Here is a 24,875-nt window from a genome sequence, read left to right on the forward strand (position 1 = left end):
ATAGCGATTCGGATTGCCCTTCTTCAACTCCGACTTGTTGCAACCAGTGTGGATTTTGCGTTGGTGATCCTGCCGCTTGTGGCAGTGCTTGTTAAATGTAATGCTCTACCAAATCTTAAGACTGGGTGAAGACTAGTTAACAGATTTCAGTGAGAAATGGAAAGTGTATGGACGATTAACGGGTACGTAGAGTTAAAATTCGAATGCAGAGGAGGAAGCAAGGTTTACCAAGTTATAGAGTAAGGCTTGAAAAACTTTAGCATAGGACTAAGCTTATAATAATTGTTTTCAATTATTATACCCCAGAGGACAAGATACCAATCCTCTAGTTTTTATACCCTAGGGGGCTTTTGGTTAAAAGATTAATTTACGTTCATTTCTTTTACCTTATGAAGCCCTTACTATATTAGTAGAGCTTTTAAAGCCAGCGACGCTAAATATATTGTCATTGCAACTATTATCAGTGTTATGCCTCAGCTTATATCTGGATCCCCTTTTAGTATTGCGGGCGATTAATCTCACCAAGGCTAGCACAGACAGCTCTCTCAGAGGGTTTATATTAAATAACGAGAATGTTACTTTGTCTGCACGTGGTGAAGCGACTCACGCGAGTTTGTTGCTCATGAGATGGTTATCAACTTCCAGGTAAGTAATAACTACTTGTAGCTTGATAGAGTTAGCCCATGTATCAGTATCTATTAGATACTGGCTTATTTGTTACGATCCTTTTTAATTAGACTCTTACCACTCTTATAGTGGTGAGTATGGCTCAATTGATTGTCAATACAGAAACCCAATTTTGCTTCTCTCAGTGCAAACTACTACTACCAAGAGCTAAGAATAGTTGGGGGTGCTAGCTGTTAAAACCGAATCCACTGGAGAATTTCACAATCATCTCTAGCTCATCTCTTTTGTATGACGGAGTCGATATCATTTGTATTGTGAATATATGAAGTGGCACTTCAATTTAAATGCTCCCAGTCAAAATGCGCCGTCTACGACAGTAATTATTAATACGCAACTCTTAACCCTTTTGATCCTCTGACTAGTGATACAGGCGTATTACCGTATACCCTCACAAAATTGGACTTTGGAACCTTCTTTATAAAGTATCATGCTAACTGTCTTCAGTAGCCAATTGACTGATTATAGTAAATAGCGGAGGGATTTCCATCAATACCCACAGTACAATTTTTCGAAGGAATACGGTATTTAAGGTGCTCCGAAGTCCATGTAGCTTGTTTCTGAAGAAGTTTGGAGCCACCGCATGATGTATCTGCGGACTTTCAGCTGCGGATCTGGTCGAGGAAGCCGGTGATGCTGCCGGGCTACATATAAAAACAAGCGGAGTTTCAGGGGCATTTATACGCGAAAACTGATTTGCAATCATGTGGAGCAAACTTAGTCCGATCTTAGTTACAAAGTGCGGAATCCTACAACGGAGATTAATTGGCTAGCCAATAGAAGGGCATTCGCCATTACCTATTTGTTGCTAGTGCAAACTTGTGGTCTCTAGGTAGGTTGCTTTCTCTCTGCGACCCAGAGTCTTTTGGGTGGCAAGCCATATCATTACGACGCTGGTAGGCAATATTTACATATCTCATACGTCAACTCTATTTCCCTGGATCATATAATAAAATCCTCTGTCGCAGTTCATAAAAAAAGCAATGCACGGATTCTATCAATCCGTCGACTGTAAATTCTGCATCATTACATTCAGCTAAAGCAATTCATTCTTATTTTACCTTAACTGGTCTCTCATTTGCTTCCCCTCTCGTGCTATGGGCCAACCACTCATTCCTCCGACGCCCAATGACACCAATCTCAGCGGCAAGACCGTCATTATAACAGGCGGCAATGCTGGTTTGGGGTATGAATCAGCAAAACAATTCCTTGCACTGGGTGCAAATCGCGTGATCCTTGCTTGTCGCTCCATTTCCAAGGGCGAGGAAGCTGCTGCCTCTCTGCGTGCAGATCCTGCTGTCAAAAAGTCGAATCCCGATGCCTCGATCGAAGTGTTTGAGCTCGACCTTGATGATTATCAATCCGGACTTCGTTTTTCCAACAAGGTGAAAAATGAGGTCAAAGAGCTCGATATCCTTCTGAACAATGGTGGGCAAGTTGTTTTGGGCTACGAGAAAAGCAAAAGCAATCACGAGCGAAACATGCAAGGTAAAGAAAAGAAGAGCCAGGATCTATTATTACTAGCGAGTTCTAATTAATATTTCCTCTACTTAAGTAAACTGCTATACTCACCTTCTCATCTGTCTCGAGCTATTTCCGCTTCTACGGTCTACTGCTGCGATCAGAGGACTGCCTACACGTATTACATTCACGGGTTCTGCAACTCAGATTAAGCAAAATACGCTGGCCAAGAAACCTATATTGCCTAGCAGCACGATTCTCGGCCACTTCGACGATGAAGCCAACTTCAGTAAATACTTTCGCTACGCTGATACCAAAACTGTCGTCAACGCTTACGTCCGGCGCTTGGCTGCTTTGGCGCCCTCCGAAGTCATTGCCAACAATCCCTGCCCTGGGCTTGTACAAACGGGCTTAGACAAGAATTTGCCCTTCTATCTTAGACTCCCCATGGCAGTCGCCCGTAGGTCTATGGGCCGCACGGTAGAGGAGGGTGCTCGGACACTAGTCTATGCTTCTGCTGTTGCGGGACCAGATACCAATGGCAAATTCCTGCAGCATAACAAAGTCGACCCGTGAGTGTGATCAGATACTCCTGCCAAGTGATTGTTTACTGACTATAGCCAACAGAGGCGCTGCATTTCTTAATGAACCTGAAGGAGAAGAATTTGTTAATAAACTCTGGAAAGAGAGTGTGCAAGACGTTTCCGCTGTAGATCCCAGTCTGAGCTCTTATGCTTAAACCATCTGTTTAAACTCCGTCATGATGTGCGTTAATAGATTGAGATATGATTTGGACGAAGAAAAGGCTATGAGGGTGAGGTTAGGCCACAGTCAGTCGCTTTATTAGCTTTTATCGATTAAGGCTACCTGGACTCTGGATCTGCGGGCTTTTATAAAACGAAATCGATAGCGGAGAGACATGAGAGATAATTATACCCAAAATTTACCATTTCAAGAAATCCCCCCTTTTGTAACTGCATGCGCTTAATCGTGCAATCATCCAAAGTTCAAGACGCAAGTGGCATAAAGTGGAGTGAACGAATGCTTAATTGAACTCAATATTATGGCATATCCTCTATTGGGAAAGAATTATATAAACTGGCTCGATATATAACGATTATGTTTTATAAATGGTTTAAACATGTCTCTTGACTCTTTAAAAATTCGCTCCACCGCACTGAATTGACCGGGCATTGTGGAACCAGTAAGCCGGGAAATCGGCCTTCCTTGATTCGTACCACTGACGGATATCTGCCAGGCCTGAAGGGAAGATTGTTTGTGATCGGAAGTTACCAACGTCGTCTTGGCAGTCACCAGGCTTTACGGTGAATGTGCAGACAATGTCTTTGGGTGGGAACAAAGTCAGTATTATACAGAGCAGCTGTCTCGGTGCGGCACTTACTATCGGGCATCCAGATAGATCCAATGGTATCCCAATTGATTGCATGGCATTCATTTACAGTGTTGTAAGTGATGCTTTGGCTTGGGCCGGTATAGTTCCTTTGACAGTTTAGCAGTTGTTTTTACCATACTCTTATAATGCGTGGGCAGAACTTACGGGCCAGCCCATATCCAAATAGTGTTGGGCGCACGACGAGCAAGCTATAATGACTGGTTAGCAATGAATATACTAAGTAATTAAAATAAATTAAACCACAAACCTCTGGGATGGGAGGCTCAGCTTGGCCTGTGGGCGAGCTGCTGCCAATCTGAGCAAGAGCAGCGATAGAGAGCAACACGGCGTTCTTGATGCTAATCATGATTATATATGGTGTGTTACTGAATTAAGATGTTGATGTTGAAGAATGTGAGAGCTTGAACGAGGAATTTCTGGAAAGAGCTGATGATCGCTGGCTTATATAGGTTTATTGGGTGTGGAGATCACACATGTATCCGAATACAAGTAGTTTCATACGTTTCCTACTTTTCAACGTAATGTCGAGTGTTCTTGGAGAGGCTATCATCACAGACGCTAGCGAAAGTCCTACCAGGGGCCACATGCTCATATTGACTGGCTTCTTGCACTGCCAGGAGCGGTGAGTATACTTCCACCAATGTTAATCTTGGACGGCTAGACTATATCTCAACCTAGGGCGTCATTTTAAGTAATTACATAGTAATTATATAGTAATCATATAGCTAGCTTAGAGAAAGATCTCACGTCAGAAGCAAACATAAAAACATAGAACCAAGTTTAAACTAAGGTAATTTCAGCTGAGCAGGAGGGATCCAATTGAGTGTAATGTAGCCTACTCCGTAGGGTCTAGGGTCATAAGGTGGCATTGAGCGCTGGAAAATGATTCGCTAGCCAGGAACAGAAGACATGCGGGAGGGTCGAGCTAAAAATAAACCTAAACAAGTGCCTGGGGGTCAGCAGGGAATGCCGTTACAATACGAATATATGAATGGCTTTGTTTCAATTCCATGATATAAACAGTTCGTAAAAGCTCCAGCGAAACAAAAGTTATCTCACTATCTTAACAAGTGCTTTACGTACATTGCAAAGCAAAAATAAGTTGCGAGGCTATATTTACAAGGGATTATACCGTTTGTAGATCACAGTGTATGTATTACAAAGTTCCACACATATCCAAGCGATCAAAGCGAAGCAAGTGTCATTATGTAGCAAGTAATTTGAGTCAGTTAACTTATTAGAGTTGCCACAATGACAACTCTTTCCAATGGCCTCGCTCTAGATATGTGAATATATGATCAAGCTGGCAACTTCGGACATAATAGCGGAGTCTCTCCTTACTAGCTTACTCGAGAAGTGTCAGCTAGTGGAGATGAACGCGAGCTTCTCAAGAATAGCGTCAGCAATGGGACGGCTCGTACACCACTAATAATAGACTTTAAATTCTATGCTTCGTAATTAAAATAGGAATATGGAGCGTGGAATTAATGAGGCCAAGCGCAGAACCACACTAAGAGATGAAGATGTGAAACAACATGTTAACAACGAATATGACAGATAGTAGAATGCACTCGGAGGAGATGGTAGCATCGGCCGCGATCAAATATCTGGCGCTCAGCTCGTTAAATATACTTGCTAGAGTTCATTCGTTGTAGAGACCGGACCCTATTTCGCCGTCTCTAAAGGTGGCATTAAGAAGACGGGTTATTGAGATCCTTGGCGTAAGCACAGGACCCTAACAGAGGTGCTTTGTATTTTTACCTCCTTTTTACTTCCTGAGCTCTTAAGGTAGCTTAGAACTAACAGAGGATTGAAAAGGTGCCTTTTCGCAAGACTGTCGATGCTACGTTTAGCCACCTTCTTTATTGGGCCGCCTAGTGAGGAACTTGCTGCACCATTCGCCAAGTATCTCACTTAACTAATAGTTCAATAAAAGCGATTCTCGGATCCTACTATGGCCGACTTTGTATTTGGAGATAAGATAATCGTGTCATGATGACCCGCCCAGTCTTCTGGATAGTTTAACCCAAATGGGCGCTCAGTGAGATAAACGAGCTTTTCGATAACTATCTCAGCCCTATTAAGGTTATATTCGGCCGCCCATGTGATAATATCCCTGGTATGGGTACCGCAAAGGCTGTTGTCTCGGTAAGGATACTGGTAAGGGAGGGACAAAAGGCAAGCAAAATGAAAATGCACGCTCAAATCGGAACACAAATACAAAAGCCATTAAAAATTATGCTCAGTAGTGTTAGAGCCAGTAGAGGACAATAGAAGTAGCAAAATGACAGTTGAGTGTGAGTAATAATAGAGCTGTGTGCTTATGGTTGTAAGATTCCCAGTTTTTCTTTGTTTCCCGCTTGAGTGGCACCCTTCCATGAACCCATGGTTCTTTAAAATCTTCCATAGCATCGACAAGTGCACTGAGATTTGCTCATCAGCCTATAAATTGCAAGTTTCTCCGTCAAATAGAATTGACAACGCTTTCAATACCATATTACCTCGCAAAACTCGACTATGGGGAAAAAAATTTACGAAGCCTAATTGGTCAAATTCCTTCTTTACTCTATAGTCGAGTTTGCGGGAGTGCACTCTCCCTCAGAAACTCGACTGTGGTTCCCTCGCAAACTCGACCATGGAGTTATAGTGATATTTTATATAACATGATTGGTTAAAATCAAATGCTGTATGAACTTTAATTGGTAAACCTTTTATTTTGCTCCACAGTTGAGTTTGCGAGGGAACCACAGTCGAGTTTCTGCGGGAGAGTGCACTCTTGCAAACTCGACTATGGAGTAAAGACAGCGATTAGATAGAACTTGATTGGTTATATCAGCTATTAGCCCCATAGTCGAGTTTTGCGAGGGAGTACGGTATTTGTGTTGCCTTCGCAAACTCGACTATGGAGTCGAACAAGATGATCTAATCAACCAAGCTCTATACAATCCCTACTTATATCAACAGTCAAGTTTCGGAGGTAATACGGGTAGCTTAGCATCATCAATCTTTTTGAGGTGAAGACGCCGTTTACCATCAAAATGAGCCCTGTCAAAACACTCGGGGTATTATACTCCGAAGCTTTGAAATCTTTACAATCCTTCACTTATTTCTATGAACCCCTTTTCTCTTTCTTTTAAGGCAACAAAACGCGCTGAACTCGAGCATAAGCAAAGCTAAGCCCATCATCACGCTAGTTCTCGGCAATTGTTGGGCAAATCATCGCATATTATTTGCCGAAGTTTGCCGATCATTTAGTAACAGAGAGAGGGCGACTTATATGCCAGGGTCCGCTCAGTTGATGCGTGCCGAGGCTGAGAGTCATCGTTGGTGGGCCACACGAAGGCTTTCGGGTTGAATATTTGTCCATTATGTTCGAGCGATTGAATAGTAGGTGCCACCACCTCAGCTCGCGATGTATTGGAAAGGTCATGCGCACATTGGTAACCGGTCGCCGGTTCATCGGGCAGAAATAGTGGATTGTGGTTGGTGAGATAGATGGCGCGGTAATGTCTCTACCCTTGCACTTTTCTAGCGGCTAATTCGCTGCTGGTACGACTTCTCACCTCACTAGGGATTCAATAGTTGATAGTTGAGCGCAGGCATGTGGGGGATTGACTGGCATTAATTCCTTAGCCTCCATCTATACTATCTAACGGTAGCCGAGGCGAATGTTTAATGCGAAGCTTACCGCAAAGGTGACATGGCATGCTAGAAAACTCAAATAATCTCAAGCCATACATAACGATGCTTAGCGATCCATACTGATGTCAATTGTTGGTTTTAATCTCAGCTTGTAAATAGCTATTTTCTCTGTGTAGGACCTTTTCCCACAGGTTATACCTCACTGCCTACCTAATTTATGTCAACATCTATACTCTCTATTACAACACCCTGCTCTTCCTCTTCGTGAATATTGACAAGTCAACAGCGGGCTAATGCCGAAAGAGACTTAGTTGTCAGCCGCACAAGTCTTTATTAGAGAGCCAGATAAACGCTGAATTATTTGAGCTGCATCGCATTTGGCATCTAATATAGCGTTCTGCGAGCTCAGCCTGGATGCAGCTATTTCTAACCTTTTCGTGGGTAGTGAATGTCTATTTGTATTTCGTTACAGCCTCTTTGGCTAGTATGAGAGTATCGTAAGTTTGGGAGTATAATAGCCAGAATAGCCTAGGTTGAGCAGAGTAGACGCGGCTCAGCTTATGTTGGGTACTAAATATATCCTAGCGTCTGGCTTTTCCTAGGAGTTTCCAGCTTTGCAACCCTGCAGCCACCTGGCCCGCTGACTTGCAATTGGTCTTCATGCAATCCTACAGAATCCTTCGAGTTTCAATCCCAGGGTCTTGCCGCTTTACCCTCGAATGATGAGGCTGGTCACTTTGAAAAGGGCGTGGGCTAATCTGCCTCGCAGTCGCAGTAAAATTAATTTTTATCTGTAGAAGCCGCTTAAACGTGACGTCCTGTCCTAAACTCCAAAGTTCCTCTCCCGCCTACCAACCCCAAGCTTCATCTGTGATGGGCACGACACTCAATCATGATATGGATGGGCTGGAAGTGGTACCGGGATTCGATTTTAATACCGAAGGCCTGGAGGTAGTACATAATCCTGTTCATGAAGGATTGGAGGCGTCTCCTAAAGTTCAGAACGCGTACGTGGAGCCCATGAGCAAGGACGGCTCGAGCAACATGGACAACATCGAGGGTGCTCGATGGAGCAAACCTAGTAACTCGAAAAGAAAGAGACTATGGCTCATCGTGGCCGCTGTCGTTCTCGTGCTGGTCATCGTGGGAGCCGTGGTGGGCGGTGTTGTCGGATCGCGAAATAGCAATAAGAGTCTCGCAACGCCAAGCTCTTCTTCAACTCCGGCGTCAAGCACGGGTGCTCCGTCTCCATCCTCTTCAGCTTCAGCTAATTCCGTTTACGCCAGTTCGGGTATTGGGGTAACGGGCTGGTGGACATCCGAATCAGACTTCAGTATTCGCTTAGCCTACCAGGGAGACGATAACTATCTACACATGATGCAATACAATTCGGGCGACAAGGACTGGTCAACGATGACTATTCTGACAAACCTAGATCTCAAACAGGGCAGTCCGATTGCAATATCTTGCTTCAACAGTTCTATATTCTTTAATTCAGCGGTGAATAGTGATAGTGTGAGCCAGACTGCCGACGCTTTTCGCGGCACATATTACATATCTAACGAGTGTCGATGTAGAACTTTACGCAGATCGAAATTTTTTACGTCAATGATAGGGGCGACGTCGCAGAGTGGTGGATCCGAGAGCAAGAAGTGCCAGAGCAGCAAACCTTGAACGGAAATGGGTCTATGTCTCCCAACGCCTGGAAAGCAGGAGTAGGTTCGAGATTCGCTTCATACTGGCCAAGTGTCATCATTCAGGACGACACAAGCCAGGTACAAGAACTATACTATAACGGCAGTTGGTCACAGAACAACTTGGATATTGCTTGCCAAAACCATTCAGCGTTTGCGGAAATTCCTCTTTCCGCAAAGGGAGGGTTGATAGGGGCTGAGAATATTATCTATCAACGAGATGATCAGAAGCTGTTCATCGAGGGAAGGAAGCAGGCCTCCGCTAGCCTGAGCACTGGTAAGTTAAATGCCTCTTCTTCCAGACTGTTAAATCTTAAGTCTCACACTTAGATAAAGTCACCATACCTGCCATCACGATGCCAGCTAAAACAGCCATTGGAGCGTTTTCTATGCCACGCTCGGGTTCGAGTAATACCGTTATGAATAATTACATCTTATGGCAAAACTCCACAGGTGCCATCCAAATGACTTGGGAGGATGACAGCACCGGATGGCGAACCACGTCGACACCAGAATCTCTTGGTACTCCTGATAGCGACACGGGAATTACTTGCCTCACACCAACAGTCTGGTCAGTGGGTTCTTTGCAGCCAGGATACACCATGGCCCGCTGTTACTATTTGGTCGATGGACGGATAAGAGAGATACAATACGATGGCTCAAATTGGTCTGTTGTTGGAAATGTTATCTGAGTTGATATCTTGGAGGATTTTATGCGAAAATTTAGACGATGATATTAGGATTTACTTACTTCATATGTACATGTAATTAGGCTTTAGCTGGACGGTTTGGGAGATTACAGATATCAGCGGCGCACTACCCTTATTTAAAGTATAACAGATGTTTTGGTGTTCTGCTTAAAACAAATTTCGTTTAATAATATTTACCTTATTAATTACTCTTTAACCCTCGACTATATTTGTTAGATAGCCTCATATAACAACAATGAGAGTCAGGTTACGACAAACATGTAAAAGTTTATAACTACAGATAACTTTCTTCACAAAAAGGTAATCCTTCATATAAAAAATCTTCCAGGCACTGAGCTTATTTCTCTTTGCTATGACTGCACAGACACACCTACAAGCTAGGCTGTTTGACCTTTCATAATCCCAATCACCTCAATATTATTTCGTAAGCTCGCCATTCGCCCAGTAAGTTCATCCGCTTATATCTAGGCGCAGTTACCAATAAGAGCTGTCGATATAATATTTATTATCTACTTGCAATATGGAACTCTCAAATTTCGCAAGTTATAAATTAATAGAAATGAGCTAAGCTAAACATATATACCTATACATATATACACATATTTGACTTGTGCGAATCAGACATAGATCCCCTGTTCCACATACCGCTGCTTTGCCCCTCTACCAAGAATAGAAAGATGATGCCTGAATAGAAAATTCCCCATTCTGGCCAAAACTTCGCGTTCATTTATGGGCCGTAGCAGCTCGCATAAACCGAGCATGCATAGTTTACGCCGCAAAAGTTGCTAAAGTTGCCAGCGGCTTTATAGCAGGTGTATACATTTCCGTTGGCGTTGACGGTTGCGAACTGTTGATCTTGGCCTGCGCGACAGTTGCTGGGTGAGAAGGTACCAGTACCAGACGGTGTAGGCATTTGGCCGGTACAGGTTGAATCATTGTATAAGAAACTGCTATCGTTGCTACAATCTCTTAATTAGTACACTCTTTTTGCCCTTTGAGAGCTGGATAAGTACAGCGATTTCCGCTAACAATGAGCATAAACTTACCATGAGCCGAGTTTACTATCACCCCAGTGGATATACCAGTTGTTGACACAGCTCGAACCTCCTCCAGGGCCTGCAATGCAGCCAGTGCAGTGAGAAATCGTAATCTTCTGCTCTCTCTTTGCAAGGCTCACAGCTTCGTCTCTCTCAGAGAGATCAATAGCGGCAGCTGAAGCTGTTCCGAGGAAGAGCAGAGCGGATGCAATAACTTGAAGGACGAGCATCTTGCTATGCGTGAAGAATAAAGTTTATAAGAAGATTGATCGTTTCTGTTTCGAGGCTTTCTGGTATTGAAATAAAATTTTAGTGAGGAGTTGAGATAGTTTATATATCTCTTCGAGGTTCTTGATGTTATAAATTTAGCTAATAGCCCAAAACTGAGCAATGAGTTTTCAAAGCAGAATCAAGATATGACTCGCGAGCCCTTGGCGAAACATCGTATTCAGCGATTTTCTACCGCATATATTTTCCTATTTCATCACAATTGAGAATATTCCTGGCTTTGGCTGAATATTGTTTTCCTACTGTACTGTTGTCTTCGAACTGTAAAGTTCTAGTGCTGACGCCAAGATCCCTATACACTCAACCCCAGCTTCTTCAAGTTTAATACTTATGGCTATTACAGTTATTGCTAAAACTTACATGGGGGTAGCAAATAGTCTAGACCCTGTATTCGTGACGCCAAGAATATATGTATTCGGAAGGCTACTTACTCAACAAGGCAGCTCGCCGGTCTTAATCTAAAAGAGATCAAACTGAATTCCCAGAAATGGAACTAGTCTTTCTATTTCTAGAGATCTACAGGAATTATACTATTAAGTAGTACATAGTAAAAATAATTTTCACGATACTCAGTGCACAGTATTGCTTATGCGACGACCCGCGATGTCACTGCCAAGCGAAGTGATTGCCCGGCTCTTATTCTTATTACTATAGAAGTAAAATATTCCAAATTTTAGCGGGCTTTTTGATATATCGAACTCCAACCAGTCCTCTTTTCAATAACGCATAACTCTTTTACAAATCTGAACATGTTGAAAGGCGAACTAGGACCTCGTTAGGAGCATCAAGTTCAGCAATTTAGTCTTTCCAAGCGATAATAACGTTATCTCCACATATTCTGTGTGGAGATCGTGTGCTACATTCATAGCTACCCGATCCGCGGAGGAATTCTCGACAAAGTAAGGTCAATTGCCTGCTAGAAAGCGTTATAAGTAGTTAAAATACTGTATGTGTATTTTCTAGCATAAAAGTCTTATTTTTACATATTTATACTAGCATAAAAGTGAGTATTGGGGGCCTCACAACGTCCTAAGGAGAGTAAACCTTATTTCTCGTACATTAGAACCTCCTACATCTGGATACTAGACAAGAAAAATACAAGTAATTTAATTGACCTAGCCCTGAACTCTTTGTTTCACAACAAATGTATCTCACAGGAAACATCAGCTGTAACCATGTTCTCTGATAATGAGTATGCCTTCGCATGCTAAGGAGCTTACATGTGTTTATAGGCTGTTCCTTACCAGTGATTCAATGATATTCACATGTGACGAGACACTATACACTCCTAGTCTAAAAATTAACTTTCAATGATTCTTTCTTCCTTCAGTATTTTGGTTGGCTATAATATTTCTTTGCTTCTATCATTTCTATTGCCTCTTGGATAATAACTTTAATTCTTTGTATCTGCAATCCAATGCAGTACTAAATACTGAGAGAGCAAAAATGTCCTTGGCAACGCGTGAACGTCGCCGCAAACGCAAGATATCAAAGCCGTTCCTTGATGAGCAGCCAATGACGGGAGACCCTCAGTATACTAAAGAGTACTTCCGACAACCGCGACTTCGACAGTACGTTTTTAATCCCGATGACATTGTCTTCGAGTCTCGACTGGGATACGGAGCCGACGGCTGCGTCTGGAAAGTTCGATTTGGCACAGAAGGGCCATATGTATTGAAGGTGGTGAGTATTAAATAGCTTAGCTACCGGCCGGTATGTTTGCTCACTGTAGAATACAGTTCTGGGATCAAGCTCCGCCTCAATCAGAGGGACACTATTATGCCTTGCAGCGAGAGTGCCAAAACAACGCTGTCCTTCAGATGGTGCGCGCCTCGATCGCATCTCATCCGGTTTTTGTGCTTGACGAGCCCAAAGGAAAAGAGGAGGCCAGAAAAAACTATTACTCTTTTTGCAAAGAGAAAAGCGACTCAAGACACGAACATGGCATTTCCAAGGAAGGCCAATCTAAGCTTATGCGACGCATATCATCACTACCGCGCATGATAGAATGTTACGGCTGGCTGAAATTACACAGTAAAATGTGGGACAATCTTCCAAGCAGCTTAAAGGCTCCGGATGTGAAAATTGACAAGATTAGGAGGTATATGGAAGATGACATGGAATATACGGCACTGGTTTACGAGTTTAACAACGGGGGTTAAAACAAGCCGTCGGCTGTAGAGAAAGTGGCTGATTTCATATACCACATTGGTTTTTCATTTAGTTTGTCATCACTGGCGAAAAATTGGGTGGATAGTGTTTTACTCGATTATGCGGATATTGTTTATCCAGGCGGTTATGGGTGGCACGATATGTTGTTTGGAATGAGAGACGCAGAAGATGTGTTGTGGGAAGGGTAAACCATCAGCCGCAATCTACGTCATATTTTAGACGCTTCTCATACCCATCGCATGGCTCGTGTATTTATAGCCTAGGCTCCATCCTTCAATTTCTCTAGGCAGAGATAGGTTATCCATATATAACCAAGTTGTCATGAGCTGCTAGATAGCTCTATTAGATCTATGCAGACGACTTTAGAGCAGAATCGCAATTCGGACCATAGAATTCCCGTCGGCTCGATAAAGAGGAAAAAGAGCACATATACAATGAATAGAACACCAGCCATCCATTAGATGCAGTTGGCATAAAGCTTGCGAGTTTCTGTGACTAGAATCTCAGATGAAAACACTATAAGTCGAGCCAAATGTCAGCTTACCTACCTAACGAGAGCTCAACGGCGCTGCTAGAGTGGAGATGCCGAATCGGATCCCCACGGCCGGCCCAAGCTCCGCTGGCTCCAGCATGACGCAGAGCTCCAGCAAAAGCTCGATTTTCATCATCTCAAACCACTATTGAGGATATTGTCCAATGAATAGACTCACTATGGTTCAAATTTTTAACACTTTGAAAATATAATTTCTAACCCATAAAGAGCAAAGTTCAACGACCAAAGGAGAGCAACCTTAGAGCTCTCGCGTAGAGTTTCCTCCACGTGCGGATACTTTGAATTCAACGCCACAATCGGCGACTAGTTGATCGCCCAAAGTCCCCACTCGTCGCAAAATTTCATCACCACTTACACTCTTAGTCACTCAACCTCAGCTCACTTATCCACTCACTCATCAACTTACCCAACTTCCCTCTCGTGGAATAAACAGTTTCCAATAAAGGAAATCCAAAACAAAATAAAAAGACAGACAGACAGATAGCCCATCATGTCGGCAATCACCTCCATCTCCCTGCAATCCCTCCCCAAGCTCTCCCAGGGCAAGGTCCGGGACCTCTTCGACCTCGACGCCAGCTCCCTCCTCTTCACGGCTACCGACCGCATCTCAGCCTACGACGTCGTCCTCGCCAATGGCGTGCCCCAGAAGGGCCGCATCCTCACCCAGATCTCTGCTCATTGGTTCTCCGTGCTCGAGCAGAAGGTGCCCGGCCTGAAACACCACCTGCTATCCCTGTCGGCCCCGGCCTCAGCTCCCTTGACGCCCGAGGAACGCAGCCTGCTGCGTGGACGAACCATGGTCTGCCGCAAACTGAAGGTGTTCCCCATTGTAAGTCAAGTCAAGTTGCTTCTAGAATCTTTTACTGTTCTACAAAGCTGTTCAAGAATGAATACATTCTGATATTGCTCTGTTAGGAAGCTATTGTGAGAGGCTACATCACCGGCAGCGCATGGAGCGAGTAGTAAGTACATGACCATCCCGTACCCAGCTTCACCCTCTCACCTTAGCAACTTGTGCCGGGGATCGCAAATTTCGGCAATCAGCCATCTCCCGATGTGACCCAACCAGAAGAAGAAGAAGAGACGAGCTGACAATCCTCGGCTTCCAGCGTTGCCCACGGCACCGTCCACGGCATCCCCCAGCCTGCTGGCCTAGAGAAATGCGGCGCGTTCCCGAACGGGCCTATCGTAAGTTACTGTGCAACCACACCCAATGAGTTCCCCCTTGCCCTTGCTGCTTCCAATCTATTAGTATCACAAATCACATATCTTCCTATCTGCCATGCCATGTCACGCAGCTCAACGCCACCAACACCGTAACAAGGGCGCTTCACTTTAATACGAGGCAGAAAAAAAAGCCACAAGCTAAGACCCAAGCAGTACACTCCTTCCACCAAGGCCCCTGCCGGAGAGAAGGACGAGAACATCTCCCCTGAGCAGGCCGTCAAGATCGTCGGCGAGAAGTACGCGGCTCGCATCGCGGAGCTCAGTCTTTCGGTGTACAGCGCCGCCGCCGCCTATGCCCGTGAGCGTGGCATCATTGTGGCCGACACCAAGTTGTGAGTTGTCCCTTGCCACTCTCCTAGCCTCTCTTCCTCATGCACGCACGGATCCCCCATTGCGGGCGCTCCCAGCAAGTAGTATTGCTACATGGCTCGGAATCCCTGGAGATGTGATGTCCCTCACGTGCTGAATCACATCTCGGCGTTCGTCCTTGATAAGCTAACAATGAGTCCTTAGCGAGTTCGGTCTTGACGAGGCCACCGATGAAGTTGTCCTGGTGAGGCGCCTCCCCCACTTTTAGGAGCGGCCAATCTTGGTATCTCCCAAAAAATAGTCATAAGCATAAGACTAACGTTTCACAGATTGATGAAGTCTTGACCCCGTACGTCAATCCTAGTCAAAGAATCCTCCCACCGGGCGCGCCAAGCCCTATTGTAATTATCGAAGAGTCCTAGACGTATACTGACTCTCCTCAATAGTGACAGCTCAAGATTCTGGAACGCCGCCGAGTGGAAAGCCGGCGTCGAAGCCCCTTCGTACGACAAGCAGTACGTCCGGGACTATCTCACCAGCAATGGCCTCAAGGGCAAGCCTGATGTAAGTCACACGCCCCCTCCAGGATCATCTCATTCACCAGGCCCTGTTCCTCCCCGCATCGAGTAAAGTAGCCCGATGGCAATCCCGAACCAAAAACTCCACGTCTTGACTCGCGCTTCATCCTTCCCCCTCGTTGCACCGACATATGACTAACTTGTTTGTGCTCCCCGTCCAGGTCGAGCTTCCTGAAGCCGTCGTCAAAGAGACTGCGGCCAAGTACCAGGACGTGTTTGAAAAGTAGGTTCCACTCCCGTGCAGCTCTTGTGATAACTCACCCACCTACGGGGTAACATGAAGCCAAATGCTGACCACCAATTAACAAAACAATAGACTAACGGGCAAGACGCTGGACCAAGCTCTGGCCGCTTTGGACAACTGAGTCATGAACACCCGAAACACAATTCAAGTAAGAGATAGGCACACGCGTACGCATGTACACACGTGCGAATAGGAATACGTAAACAAGATGCAAGGCGTACTGGGTAAATAACACAAAATTGGTTCCAGCCTAGTGGCTAGCCGAAAAGGGAACGGCAGATAGAAGACCAAAGAAGAAAAGGAAGAAAAAAATGCGTCCTTCACTCTTAGGCAAGCCGAAGCAATGTTACCAAGTCTTGATTGGGATGAATTTCTCACGTAAAAGAAATCCAGACCGCTAGTGAGGGCACCACACAGAAGGTGACCGTGGCCGTGGCCGTACGATGAACGCGTGTGACACAATGGCCAGGTTTATCTTGCGTGTAGCGCGGACCATTCGTCATTCAGCTTTATTAGGTAGTCGGTCGCTATTTCTTCATATGACCTGTCTTTCAAGGGTGGTTAATTGGCTTTGAGTTCAAGTTCAACGCAAGCTCTTTAAACAATGCCCGCGCCCAGCTCGCAATTTCTTCGTAATCGAAGCTGCTCTGAGCAATCCCTATTCAGAGCACCCCACCATTGCAGGATGATCAGCTCCGGACCGGCAAGCGTTCAGAAAGAGAGGCTCGCAGCCAACTGCCTGCGACTGAACCAGGGATGCTTGTGCAAATAGCCGTGTTCTATTCGCCCGGGCAGTAAACATATCAGACAAGGATGGCGCGCTAGAAGGAAATGAATCATTCTCGAATAATTCCTCTTTGCCTGTTGGCGGCCTCCATCCTTGCCGTATTCGACCTGCCAGAAGCGGGCGGTCGATCATAAGGCAGGCTATTGGCCTGTATTACAATAGTAGGGCGTTCACGCTTCTATTGTGATGGGTGGTAACTGATCGCGTACGACTATTCGTCTATTCCTTCTAGCATCATGCAGGCACCAGTCAGGGCTGCCTCTCAAATCATCACAGAATTCTAGAATTCTAAAGGAATGGCGCTCGACAGCCTTTATTGCTGCGGAATCTAATACGCCTAACCAATAAAATGGCGTTTGCCAGCTCATCCATTCATTTATTGTTGCTGTCAGGGCCAGATTAAAGGGCTGGATCGCTCGAGACCTACGGAGTGGTAAGCCAGGAACGAGATTGCGCCCGCGGGGCTGCCTCGGCCGTCGTGCCGACTGGCGAACTCAGGATCTCGAACCACAAATGCCGGCTTTGCTTGGCCAAACGGGAAGAGCGCCATCCATGTCTAATGCATAATAAAGAAACGAGGGAAGAGGGCAGCTGTGGTCCAATGGACTGGGTGTGATGCTAGTGGTGGTTGACATCGGAGCTGTCGTTTTTGGCCTTCGGCGGTCGGTCTTTACAAGGATGTCCATTAGCTGAAACGAACGAGCGCTTGCATCGATGTTCACTTCAAAACGATATCCGAGTGTTTGATCATGACAAATTGATATGCCAGATGGAAATGCAAATCGAAGCTGTAAATTCCAATTGGAGATTGAAAATAGAAACGCAAGCGACTACTGCAGCAGCGATGATCAAGCAAGGCGTTCTGCATAAGGAAATCCGACTTTTTGCTCGTGCTACACACACTTCAGGTCGGTTGCATCAATGGCCTCCTAAACTGCGGTGAGACAGCAAGCCCTGATCAGCTAAGCGCAATCCTACCACGATCATCACCGATTCTTGAAGACCGGCTATTTTGGATGTACGCTGGTTTACGTGGTCAGGTGAAGAGAGTAGTGTTTTGCTCCACCCCCTCATCCCCTGCCGCGTATGTACCTTTTTAGATGAGGCTGTATTCTCTCAGTGCCAAAGGCGGATGCATGCACCTTGCCAGAGCTGCATATGTTACAGAAACGGGCTGAGGGGGTGCGGCTTTAGCCAAGCAACTTGGGGAGGCGAATACTACTAATTCGCTCACCATCTCACATATGCCACGCGAGAGCATTTCGAACTTCCCCTCAGTTTGTCGAAAGGAATCCGAAATAGGCGCCATAGCTGCCTAGCGATAGGGCAGGCAGGCTGCCGGTTTCCGCGAAGAGCCGACATAGAACGCGAAGGTGGCATTGATCTGGAACCTGCAGATGCAACGCCTTGTCTTGCTCATAAGGCAAATGGGGAACATTCACGCGCGACGAGTAGCGCAAAGAAATGCAAGGCCGTTAATAGTGCTCTCGAACGAGCTTTAGATCCCAATATTATTAGCTGCAGGCGAATCAAGCCTCTGCCACTCCCAAGATGACGGCTAGCTTCAGCGACTTTTCTCTTCCGACAAAGATAGCTGCGAAGAGCAGGAGTATCCCGCACGGTCATACGGCCACTGTCTGCGAGGGCTCGTTAGAGATGCTTCTCGAACCGACGCTGGGCCTGTATGGGTAGAGTTTGCTGGCAAAAGAATGCCCAACTGAACAGGGCTGTTGGTTGTAAAGGAGTAAGCCTCTCTGTGCTGGTGCACTGCCTCTGCCCACCATTAACGTTTTCTGCGCTGTCAAAACTGATTAAATCCGTTGGACTATTTGCCTGATTCTTGGCGCAAGCTCGGAAGCTCGCAAGTCCTCAGTCGCGCATTCTTTGTCATGACAGCAGCCCACCGGCCATCTCTGCAGCGACAAGGGTCGCTCCTCACGGTCCGCCGGCCAAAGCACTTTAGAACTGCCGTCTACATGGTGCTCATAGCAGCTTCCAGCTGTTGGCCATGTCATCGGTACTTGGGGCGTGTATCCTTCCCACCCCTGCCCCCTCTGAGGCTTCTCAACTCCACAGCAGGGGCAGCAACCAGCCCTCCAAGGCGCATGCCATCAACATGGCCAATTATCGAATGCCACTTCAAGCTTTTCTCTTTTCTTTCGCGCTAATTCAAATCGATCACGCCAGTTGCTTCGTGTTTCGGGGCTCGTGCAATAGCTTTGTTGTCGCGTGAGGAAGCTTCAGATAGGTATAAATGCCCGTCCCGTTCCCCTCTTCATCCCTCTCACCATTCTGACATCTTCACTCCAGACACCATACGCTCCTTTTTGCAACACGCGTGCTCGCCGTTCCTTCATCGCACACCAACGCACCTCAATACTTCTCAAGTGTCCATTCTCTCATTACCGCCATGTCTTCCTACCCCAAGTCTTTCGATCTGCCTCAGGCATCCAATGCCTCTCGAAGCGAACAAACTCTCGCTACCCAGAACACGGCTGGGTCCATCCGTGATCCTTCCAAGACCGTGATGAATGCTCTTGAGAATCCCTTTCTCCCAGGAAGCGACGACTGGGAATTCATCTCGTATGAGAGCAAAGCTGGCACCGAGACTGTCGGCAGTCAAACCACTGCCACCAATGGTGACGCAGCTGGCGTCAACACCACCACCGGCCTCGCCCAGAGTGGCCTCTCCAAACCAAACATCGAAGCCCACGATGCATTGGGGAGCGGCTTAGCCTCGTATGGCCATAAGGCTAGCTACGCCAATGTGGACGATACGAGCACCTCCTACATGGCAGCTTCATGCCACAACGGAGAAAACAAACATCCATACAGCCCAGTCAGCGGCCCCAATGCCGCTTTCGATGTCTCCTATATGGAATCCTGGGCTGAGGATAATATTAATAAGATGAACAAAGAATAATCAATTCGAAAACATTCGAGTCGGACGACGTGACAAGCATACTTACATACGACGTCACTTAATATATATGAGCTCAATAGCCGAAGCTATCCCGAATCTAGTGACACAGACAGACTTGCTCTGAAACAGTTTCATTGCAAAGAACCCCAGAAAAGAAGATGACAGAAGCTGAAACAAAAAGAAGAGATAATGAGAAACATGAATAAGAATGAGAAACAAAGACGAGAGTCGAGAATGAAGAAGCGGTGATTAGAATCTTCGGTCGGCAAATTCTACACCGATTCTTCCTTACAGCTTCTTTCCCCTGCAATTTTTTTCTTTTTTTGGACGCTGTTTCCTTCTGCCTATATTTGCCAAGCTAGTCAACTATCGGCCATCGTCCGGCTCTGCCAAGGCCCTGTTTTTTTCTTTTGTTTGAGCACGGAGGATATCAATCGACAAAATAAAGAAACGCAATTCCCACGAACAAGAATATGGCGCAAGAGAGGCCTTTTTTACCCTGATATCTACTGCCTCGGGTTGGACCATACATATGTAATCCTATAGATTGGGCATCAGCCTAGTGCCTACAAGGTAGAGACTGAGATAGATTACATATCACACAACCAAGCAGTACTGATACATACTTGAATCACTTTCCTTGACCATGGCCATGTCGTCGCTTGTGCTCTCTATCCTGTTTCCCCAAGATGCCATCATCCTTCCTTGTGTAACAACGCCCGTGAAACCCACCATCTCAATTGCCTCCAGTAATTGACAGTATCAGGCATCTATCTAAATTGAATGAGCCGATTGAAGCCCAATTTCCTCACACCAGCCCAAAAACCACCCGACGCAATTTTCCTCGACCCCATCGTGACGAAAGCCTACATGTGACGGTGATTCCCCCTTGCAGGGATATGACACAAGCCCAAGCCCAAATCGAAGCGGGAAAAAAAACTCCGAAGAATCCACGATACAATGCCGATTTTCTCCTCCCCTTTTTGGGAGGTCCCACGCAAACCGATCGCACCTCGTATCCCCAAAAACTCAATCGGAATGAACACGAGCTCTAAAACACGAACGAACCAGTTTGTTAGCTTTGCTTGGTCCTTTTTAGCCTTTCTCGGCTTGCGATCCGAACATAAATTGAAAAAATTGGCCCCTTGCGTCAGCTTATCAGACAAGTCGCAGTTCCTGCAGCGAGCCGCTGTCATCCCGTGTGGTTTAGTTTCACCTCACCGCCAAGGAAGCCAGGCAAGCGAGCGGCCGGGTCCAAGTCTTGCGGCTTGTAGATCTTGGGATTCTAAGTAATTTTCTACAGCGTATTACGTACAAGATTGCGTTGGCGAAAAATAATTCACATTCATCGTAAAGAAAAATCTCATTGTAGATCAAGTAAAAAGAAGAAAAAAGGGGGATATAATGCATTAATTACCACTAGAGTACATGCAGGGGCTGACATTATCGTCAAAAAAGAAGTTTAGGTAATTTTCCGTATAATCGTCATTAAATATGGGAAAAAAAAGTTGACAAGACGCTGGGACTTTCTACATCCCCGGCCAACCCTCCGTTTCCTAACAAGCTGCCCTGCTGTATGAAGAAAAAACAACATATAAAATCTTGCCTCAAGATATTAAATTTAACCGGGTACCAAAGAAAAAAAGCCTTAATGCGCAAAATAAAATATTTGAGAGGGACTCCTTTCCGCTCCCCAGCGACTTTGCTATCCACAAAATTAAGAGAGGAAGGCAATGGCCAGGGCAACGCCGGCCACGAGAGCGATGGGAGAAGAAAGACGGCCAGCGGCGCTTCCGGGAGGGACAGTGGTAATGGCGGGTTTTGAGGAGGTCTTGGCAGCGGTGCTCTGAGCAGCTGTAGATGGACAAAGTTGGTTAGCAAAATCTGAAGCGAGGCTTGTGCGAGGCAAACACGTCTCATCGAGAATGTATAATACATACCAGTGGTGGTGCTGGGAGCAGTTGTGATGGCAGCGCTGGTGGAGTTGTGCTTGGCAGAAGTGTGGCTGCTGGGGGCAGAAGTGGTGGTGTTTGAGGCCGCAGTGCTTTGAGCGGTGGTGGACTTGACCAGAGTGGTGGACTGCTCAGCAGATGAAGTAGCCTCGGTGGAGGTGGGAGCGGCGGTAGCCGTGTTGGTCTCCTTGACGCTGGTCTCGGACTTGGAGGAGCTGGCGCTGGCGCTGGCAATAACGTCGCCCTGGACGGGGAACTGGGCGCTGTAGTTGATGTCGCCGGCAGCGTCGGTGATCTTGAAGTTGTACTCGCCAGAGGGGATCTTGGTCAGAGTCACGACCTCAGAGGTACCAGTAACACCAGCTATCACTGTTGTCAGCATTCGTTCTTGGCAAGCAGATTTCGTTTAGGAAAGTAAACTCACTGGCGAGGGTCTTGACGTCGTTCAGGTTGTTGCTGGCACCAGTCTGCAGCTCAATGGTGCAGGTGGTGGAAGTGCAACCAGTGAAGGTGAGGGTGAAGGGCTTGTTAACCTCAACATCGAAGATGGTGTTGGTGAAGGCAGGCTTGGCCACAACGGAGGCAGCAAGGGCCGAAACAGCAGCGACAGAGTACTTCATTTTGAAAGTGTAGAAGGACGATTAAAGAATTGATCTGAACGAGAGACGAAAGAAATCGTTTTAACTGGCAGATAGATGGTTAGTCAGGTTGTCTCGGCTCGTCAATCACGCAAAGGCGAAAGGCTGACTGGTATGTAGGTAATGAGGAAAGATCAAGTTTCTCGCAGCAGATCAGTTGCTCGGAGAGGAATGTGAAACGATGAAATAGGGAAAACAACAAACAAAACAAAAACAGGAGATTGGAAAAATAGTTGAGCCGTTACAGTTGCCAGGAACGCGTCCAGCTGGTCTGACAGACGCACAACGGCCGTGCTTTCCACTATCCTTGAACTATTGCCTCTCTCCACCATCGTCTCTCAGACCATTGATAGCCAGCTCGCATGTTGCCGTGCCGCTCAACCGCCGCAAGGGGGCCTAGAAGCGAGAGCCCCAATGAATAGGGGCATATTTTTCTTCCCCAATAGCGGAGTGGCTTTTCGCTCAAGACAGCGATAGAAACAGAGAGAACAAGATAGGCCAGGGGTGGGTATCGCTGAAGGCAGGCAGACGATCCGTGTAAATGGATCGAGATGCCGCTTAGACGGGGCCTTGGCAACACAGCAAAGGGCAAGTAACACGAGTTGACAACGCAAACAAAAGACCAAAAAAAAAAAAAAAAAAGACTTACTGCACGAATGAAACTGGGCCTACAAAGCGAGTGATCAGGCGCGGGATAACAGAAGCAAGAATCAAAAACAAGAGCCGCAGAAGCAGGACGGCAAAGGGTAATTAAAGCACTTGGAGACGCCCAGAGGACCATCGGCCAGGAGTGGAGCGGGCATTGGAATTGATAGCTTAGCTCCATTCCCAGCAACAGGGGTCCCGGCCGGTGGAATTAGAGGGGGCCGAGCGACTTGGGCGACGAGCAGAGTCTCAACCGCTCTGGGCCCTGTTTAGCGATCGCACGCAGCGCCCGGGTGATTTCCCGGGGGGCCTCTGTGGCCAAGCTTTTTTCCTCAATCTCATGTCAGTGCAGAAGCTGGAGGTTTGCATGGACGAGGCACAGCGCGCTAGGGCCTGGCACAAGCTCCGCCGCCAGCCTATCAGCGGCCGCGGCCCCTGGTCCAGCGGTCGAGCTTCAGCCCGCTAGCGCTAGGCCAAATAGCTCCCAAGCGCTATTAGCCAAGACCCGCGACTAATCAGTCGAGCCAGGCACACACTCGCAGAAGACGGCAGAGGCCAAGCTTTTCTGTCCACCCCCGGGAAATGGCATCAACTAGGCATAGCATGACACGCAAAAGCAAATTTGGCCCACCCGGCGACACTCTTTTGTGCCTGTCATTCCAATTCCTACTCGGTCAATGCCAACAGCTCTAACCGCAAGCGAGAGGAGGAGAAATAAAAAGAGGAGAAGCTGAGTGAAGACTGGAGAGAGAGAGAGGGAAAAATTAGAGAGAAAAAGCGCATAATAGAGACTGAGAGCGAGAGAGAGAAAATCTGCCTGAGTCAGCCAGCCCTGCACGGAGTGAAGCTACGCAATAAAACAATGCATATGCATCCATCACAAGAAAAAGAGGCGCCCTTTTCCCGCAATCCTACGTACGCCTCGCTTACAGGCACAGCAAGCTACTAGTTACTAGAGCTGCTCGAGTCCCTCACATTTCCAGCCAAACACCAGGCAAGATGAAAAATTTAAGAACAAAATGATCACCTTATGCAAGCTATCGTCCAATAGCCGTGGCGAGCGCAGCACCACCCCAGCTGGCCTCTGCACCCAATAGCGCGATCGCCACAATGGCTCAAATACGGGATTCTAATCGCCATTGAGTTTGCTCAGCGGGCACCAAGCATTGTCACCAACGTAAAGCTTCTTTTTGGATGGCGTTTTTCTTATTTTGCTCCTTTTTTTAGGATCTTTAGTCTTTGCCACAAGTAGGACAACAACCATAACCACAACCACAACCACAACTACTCCCCCAACCGCGCGTTACACCAAACAAAAGCCCTCTCCACTGCAATTAAAAAGAAACATAAAAACAAGTACCGCTGCTAACCACATAGCCCATACTTTTTTTTTTTTCTTTACTGCTTGTTCCCACTCCGAACCGCCCTCCCCGGCCTAGAACAAATCGCAGCCAACGTGCATGTCTCCATCCCACTATTATGTCCCTCCCGAAATGCGCTTCTTGCCAGACTATCCAACACATCATCACAGCGCCATTAGCATTAGCCTCTCTCCTAAACAACCGGTCCCCTCTGCAAAAGTGGCTCTGCGCAAGTCCAATCAGTTGCCCCCTGTGGTCTCGGCTTATGCCTAAACAGGCAATCTCCATTGCCAAAACGCCTTTATAGCATCCACGCTCGCGATCCGCAGAGCAGCCCATTCGCGACACACACTCTTGTGAATAGTGAGCCCGGTTAAGCTTGAACTTGCAGTGTACTCCTCATCACTGCCTAAAGTTTTTGGGATCAGCCCGCATGCACCGCTTTGTGTTGCACAGCCCATTCGCTCTCTCCACACAGCCATTCTGCAACTCTTAGAGGTTAAAAAGAGAGAAAGCTGTCATCGGCTCTTGAGCTTCTCTGCTTGTTCATATGTCC

At 46.5% G+C, this 24,875-nt stretch overlaps 8 protein-coding genes across 8 annotated transcripts; 5 read left to right on the forward strand and 3 right to left on the reverse strand.

Annotated features, from left to right (window-relative positions):
• Window positions 1–1,657: 1,657 nt before the first annotated feature.
• GGI43DRAFT_433482 (NAD(P)-binding protein) lies at window positions 1,658–2,884 on the forward strand (the record flags this gene model as incomplete). Its single annotated transcript, XM_083209751.1, has 3 exons — window positions 1,658–2,172; window positions 2,240–2,717; window positions 2,773–2,884. The coding sequence occupies exons 1-3, from the start codon at window positions 1,782–1,784 to the stop codon at window positions 2,882–2,884; spliced, it is 981 nt and encodes a 326-aa protein (XP_083061636.1). The 5' UTR covers window positions 1,658–1,781.
• A 417-nt stretch (window positions 2,885–3,301) lies between these two features.
• On the reverse strand, window positions 3,302–3,905 carry GGI43DRAFT_382767 (uncharacterized protein; the record flags this gene model as incomplete). Its single annotated transcript, XM_083203276.1, has 4 exons — window positions 3,302–3,489; window positions 3,548–3,645; window positions 3,704–3,747; window positions 3,807–3,905. The coding sequence occupies 4 exons, from the start codon at window positions 3,903–3,905 to the stop codon at window positions 3,302–3,304; spliced, it is 429 nt and encodes a 142-aa protein (XP_083061637.1).
• Window positions 3,906–7,828: 3,923 nt separating this feature from the next.
• GGI43DRAFT_402255 (uncharacterized protein) lies at window positions 7,829–9,822 on the forward strand. The gene is made up of 3 exons (XM_083205672.1): window positions 7,829–8,716; window positions 8,779–9,172; window positions 9,232–9,822. Exons 1-3 carry the CDS (start codon window positions 8,075–8,077, stop codon window positions 9,585–9,587), a joined length of 1,392 nt encoding a protein of 463 aa, XP_083061638.1. The 5' UTR covers window positions 7,829–8,074; the 3' UTR covers window positions 9,588–9,822.
• Window positions 9,823–10,332: 510 nt separating this feature from the next.
• Window positions 10,333–10,872, reverse strand: GGI43DRAFT_433484 (uncharacterized protein; the record flags this gene model as incomplete). Its single annotated transcript, XM_083209752.1, has 2 exons — window positions 10,333–10,564; window positions 10,652–10,872. 2 exons carry the CDS (start codon window positions 10,870–10,872, stop codon window positions 10,333–10,335), a joined length of 453 nt encoding a protein of 150 aa, XP_083061639.1.
• Window positions 10,873–12,376: 1,504 nt separating this feature from the next.
• Window positions 12,377–13,290, forward strand: GGI43DRAFT_422229 (uncharacterized protein; the record flags this gene model as incomplete). The annotated part of the gene is made up of 3 exons (XM_083208071.1): window positions 12,377–12,613; window positions 12,670–13,087; window positions 13,118–13,290. 3 exons carry the CDS (start codon window positions 12,377–12,379, stop codon window positions 13,288–13,290), a joined length of 828 nt encoding a protein of 275 aa, XP_083061640.1.
• A 562-nt stretch (window positions 13,291–13,852) lies between these two features.
• GGI43DRAFT_344720 (phosphoribosylaminoimidazolesuccinocarboxamide synthase) lies at window positions 13,853–16,403 on the forward strand. Its single transcript, XM_083202186.1, has 9 exons — window positions 13,853–14,484; window positions 14,571–14,617; window positions 14,765–14,843; window positions 15,036–15,214; window positions 15,396–15,435; window positions 15,521–15,540; window positions 15,638–15,755; window positions 15,931–15,992; window positions 16,086–16,403. The coding sequence occupies exons 1-9, from the start codon at window positions 14,146–14,148 to the stop codon at window positions 16,132–16,134; spliced, it is 933 nt and encodes a 310-aa protein (XP_083061641.1). The 5' UTR covers window positions 13,853–14,145; the 3' UTR covers window positions 16,135–16,403.
• Window positions 16,404–19,089: 2,686 nt separating this feature from the next.
• GGI43DRAFT_344725 (uncharacterized protein) lies at window positions 19,090–20,203 on the forward strand. Its single transcript, XM_083202187.1, has one exon. The coding sequence runs from the start codon at window positions 19,211–19,213 to the stop codon at window positions 19,721–19,723; it is 513 nt and encodes a 170-aa protein (XP_083061642.1). The 5' UTR covers window positions 19,090–19,210; the 3' UTR covers window positions 19,724–20,203.
• Window positions 20,204–21,440: 1,237 nt separating this feature from the next.
• On the reverse strand, window positions 21,441–22,295 carry GGI43DRAFT_382773 (uncharacterized protein; the record flags this gene model as incomplete). Its single annotated transcript, XM_083203277.1, has 3 exons — window positions 21,441–21,577; window positions 21,664–22,038; window positions 22,100–22,295. 3 exons carry the CDS (start codon window positions 22,293–22,295, stop codon window positions 21,441–21,443), a joined length of 708 nt encoding a protein of 235 aa, XP_083061643.1.
• Window positions 22,296–24,875: the final 2,580 nt, after the last annotated feature.

The sequence above is a fragment of the Trichoderma evansii genome (genome assembly GCF_050947405.1).
Source record: "Trichoderma evansii strain SZMC 28006 chromosome Unknown GGI43scaffold_7, whole genome shotgun sequence".
Classification (NCBI taxonomy): domain Eukaryota; kingdom Fungi; phylum Ascomycota; class Sordariomycetes; order Hypocreales; family Hypocreaceae; genus Trichoderma; species Trichoderma evansii.

Coding starts and splice junctions, on each gene's coding strand:
- GGI43DRAFT_344725 (XM_083202187.1), top strand. CDS start 19,211: ATGTCTTCCTACCCCAAGTCTTTCGATCTGCCTCAGGCATCCAATGCC.
- GGI43DRAFT_344720 (XM_083202186.1), top strand. CDS start 14,146: ATGTCGGCAATCACCTCCATCTCCCTGCAATCCCTCCCCAAGCTCTCC. Junction 14,844..15,035: donor CGTTCCCGAACGGGCCTATC/GTAAGTTACTGT, acceptor AGACCCAAGCAG/TACACTCCTTCCACCAAGGC. Junction 15,993..16,085: donor TACCAGGACGTGTTTGAAAA/GTAGGTTCCACT, acceptor ACAAAACAATAG/ACTAACGGGCAAGACGCTGG.
- GGI43DRAFT_402255 (XM_083205672.1), top strand. CDS start 8,075: ATGGGCACGACACTCAATCATGATATGGATGGGCTGGAAGTGGTACCG. Junction 8,717..8,778: donor CAGCGGTGAATAGTGATAGT/GTGAGCCAGACT, acceptor GTGTCGATGTAG/AACTTTACGCAGATCGAAAT. Junction 9,173..9,231: donor CTCCGCTAGCCTGAGCACTG/GTAAGTTAAATG, acceptor ACTTAGATAAAG/TCACCATACCTGCCATCACG.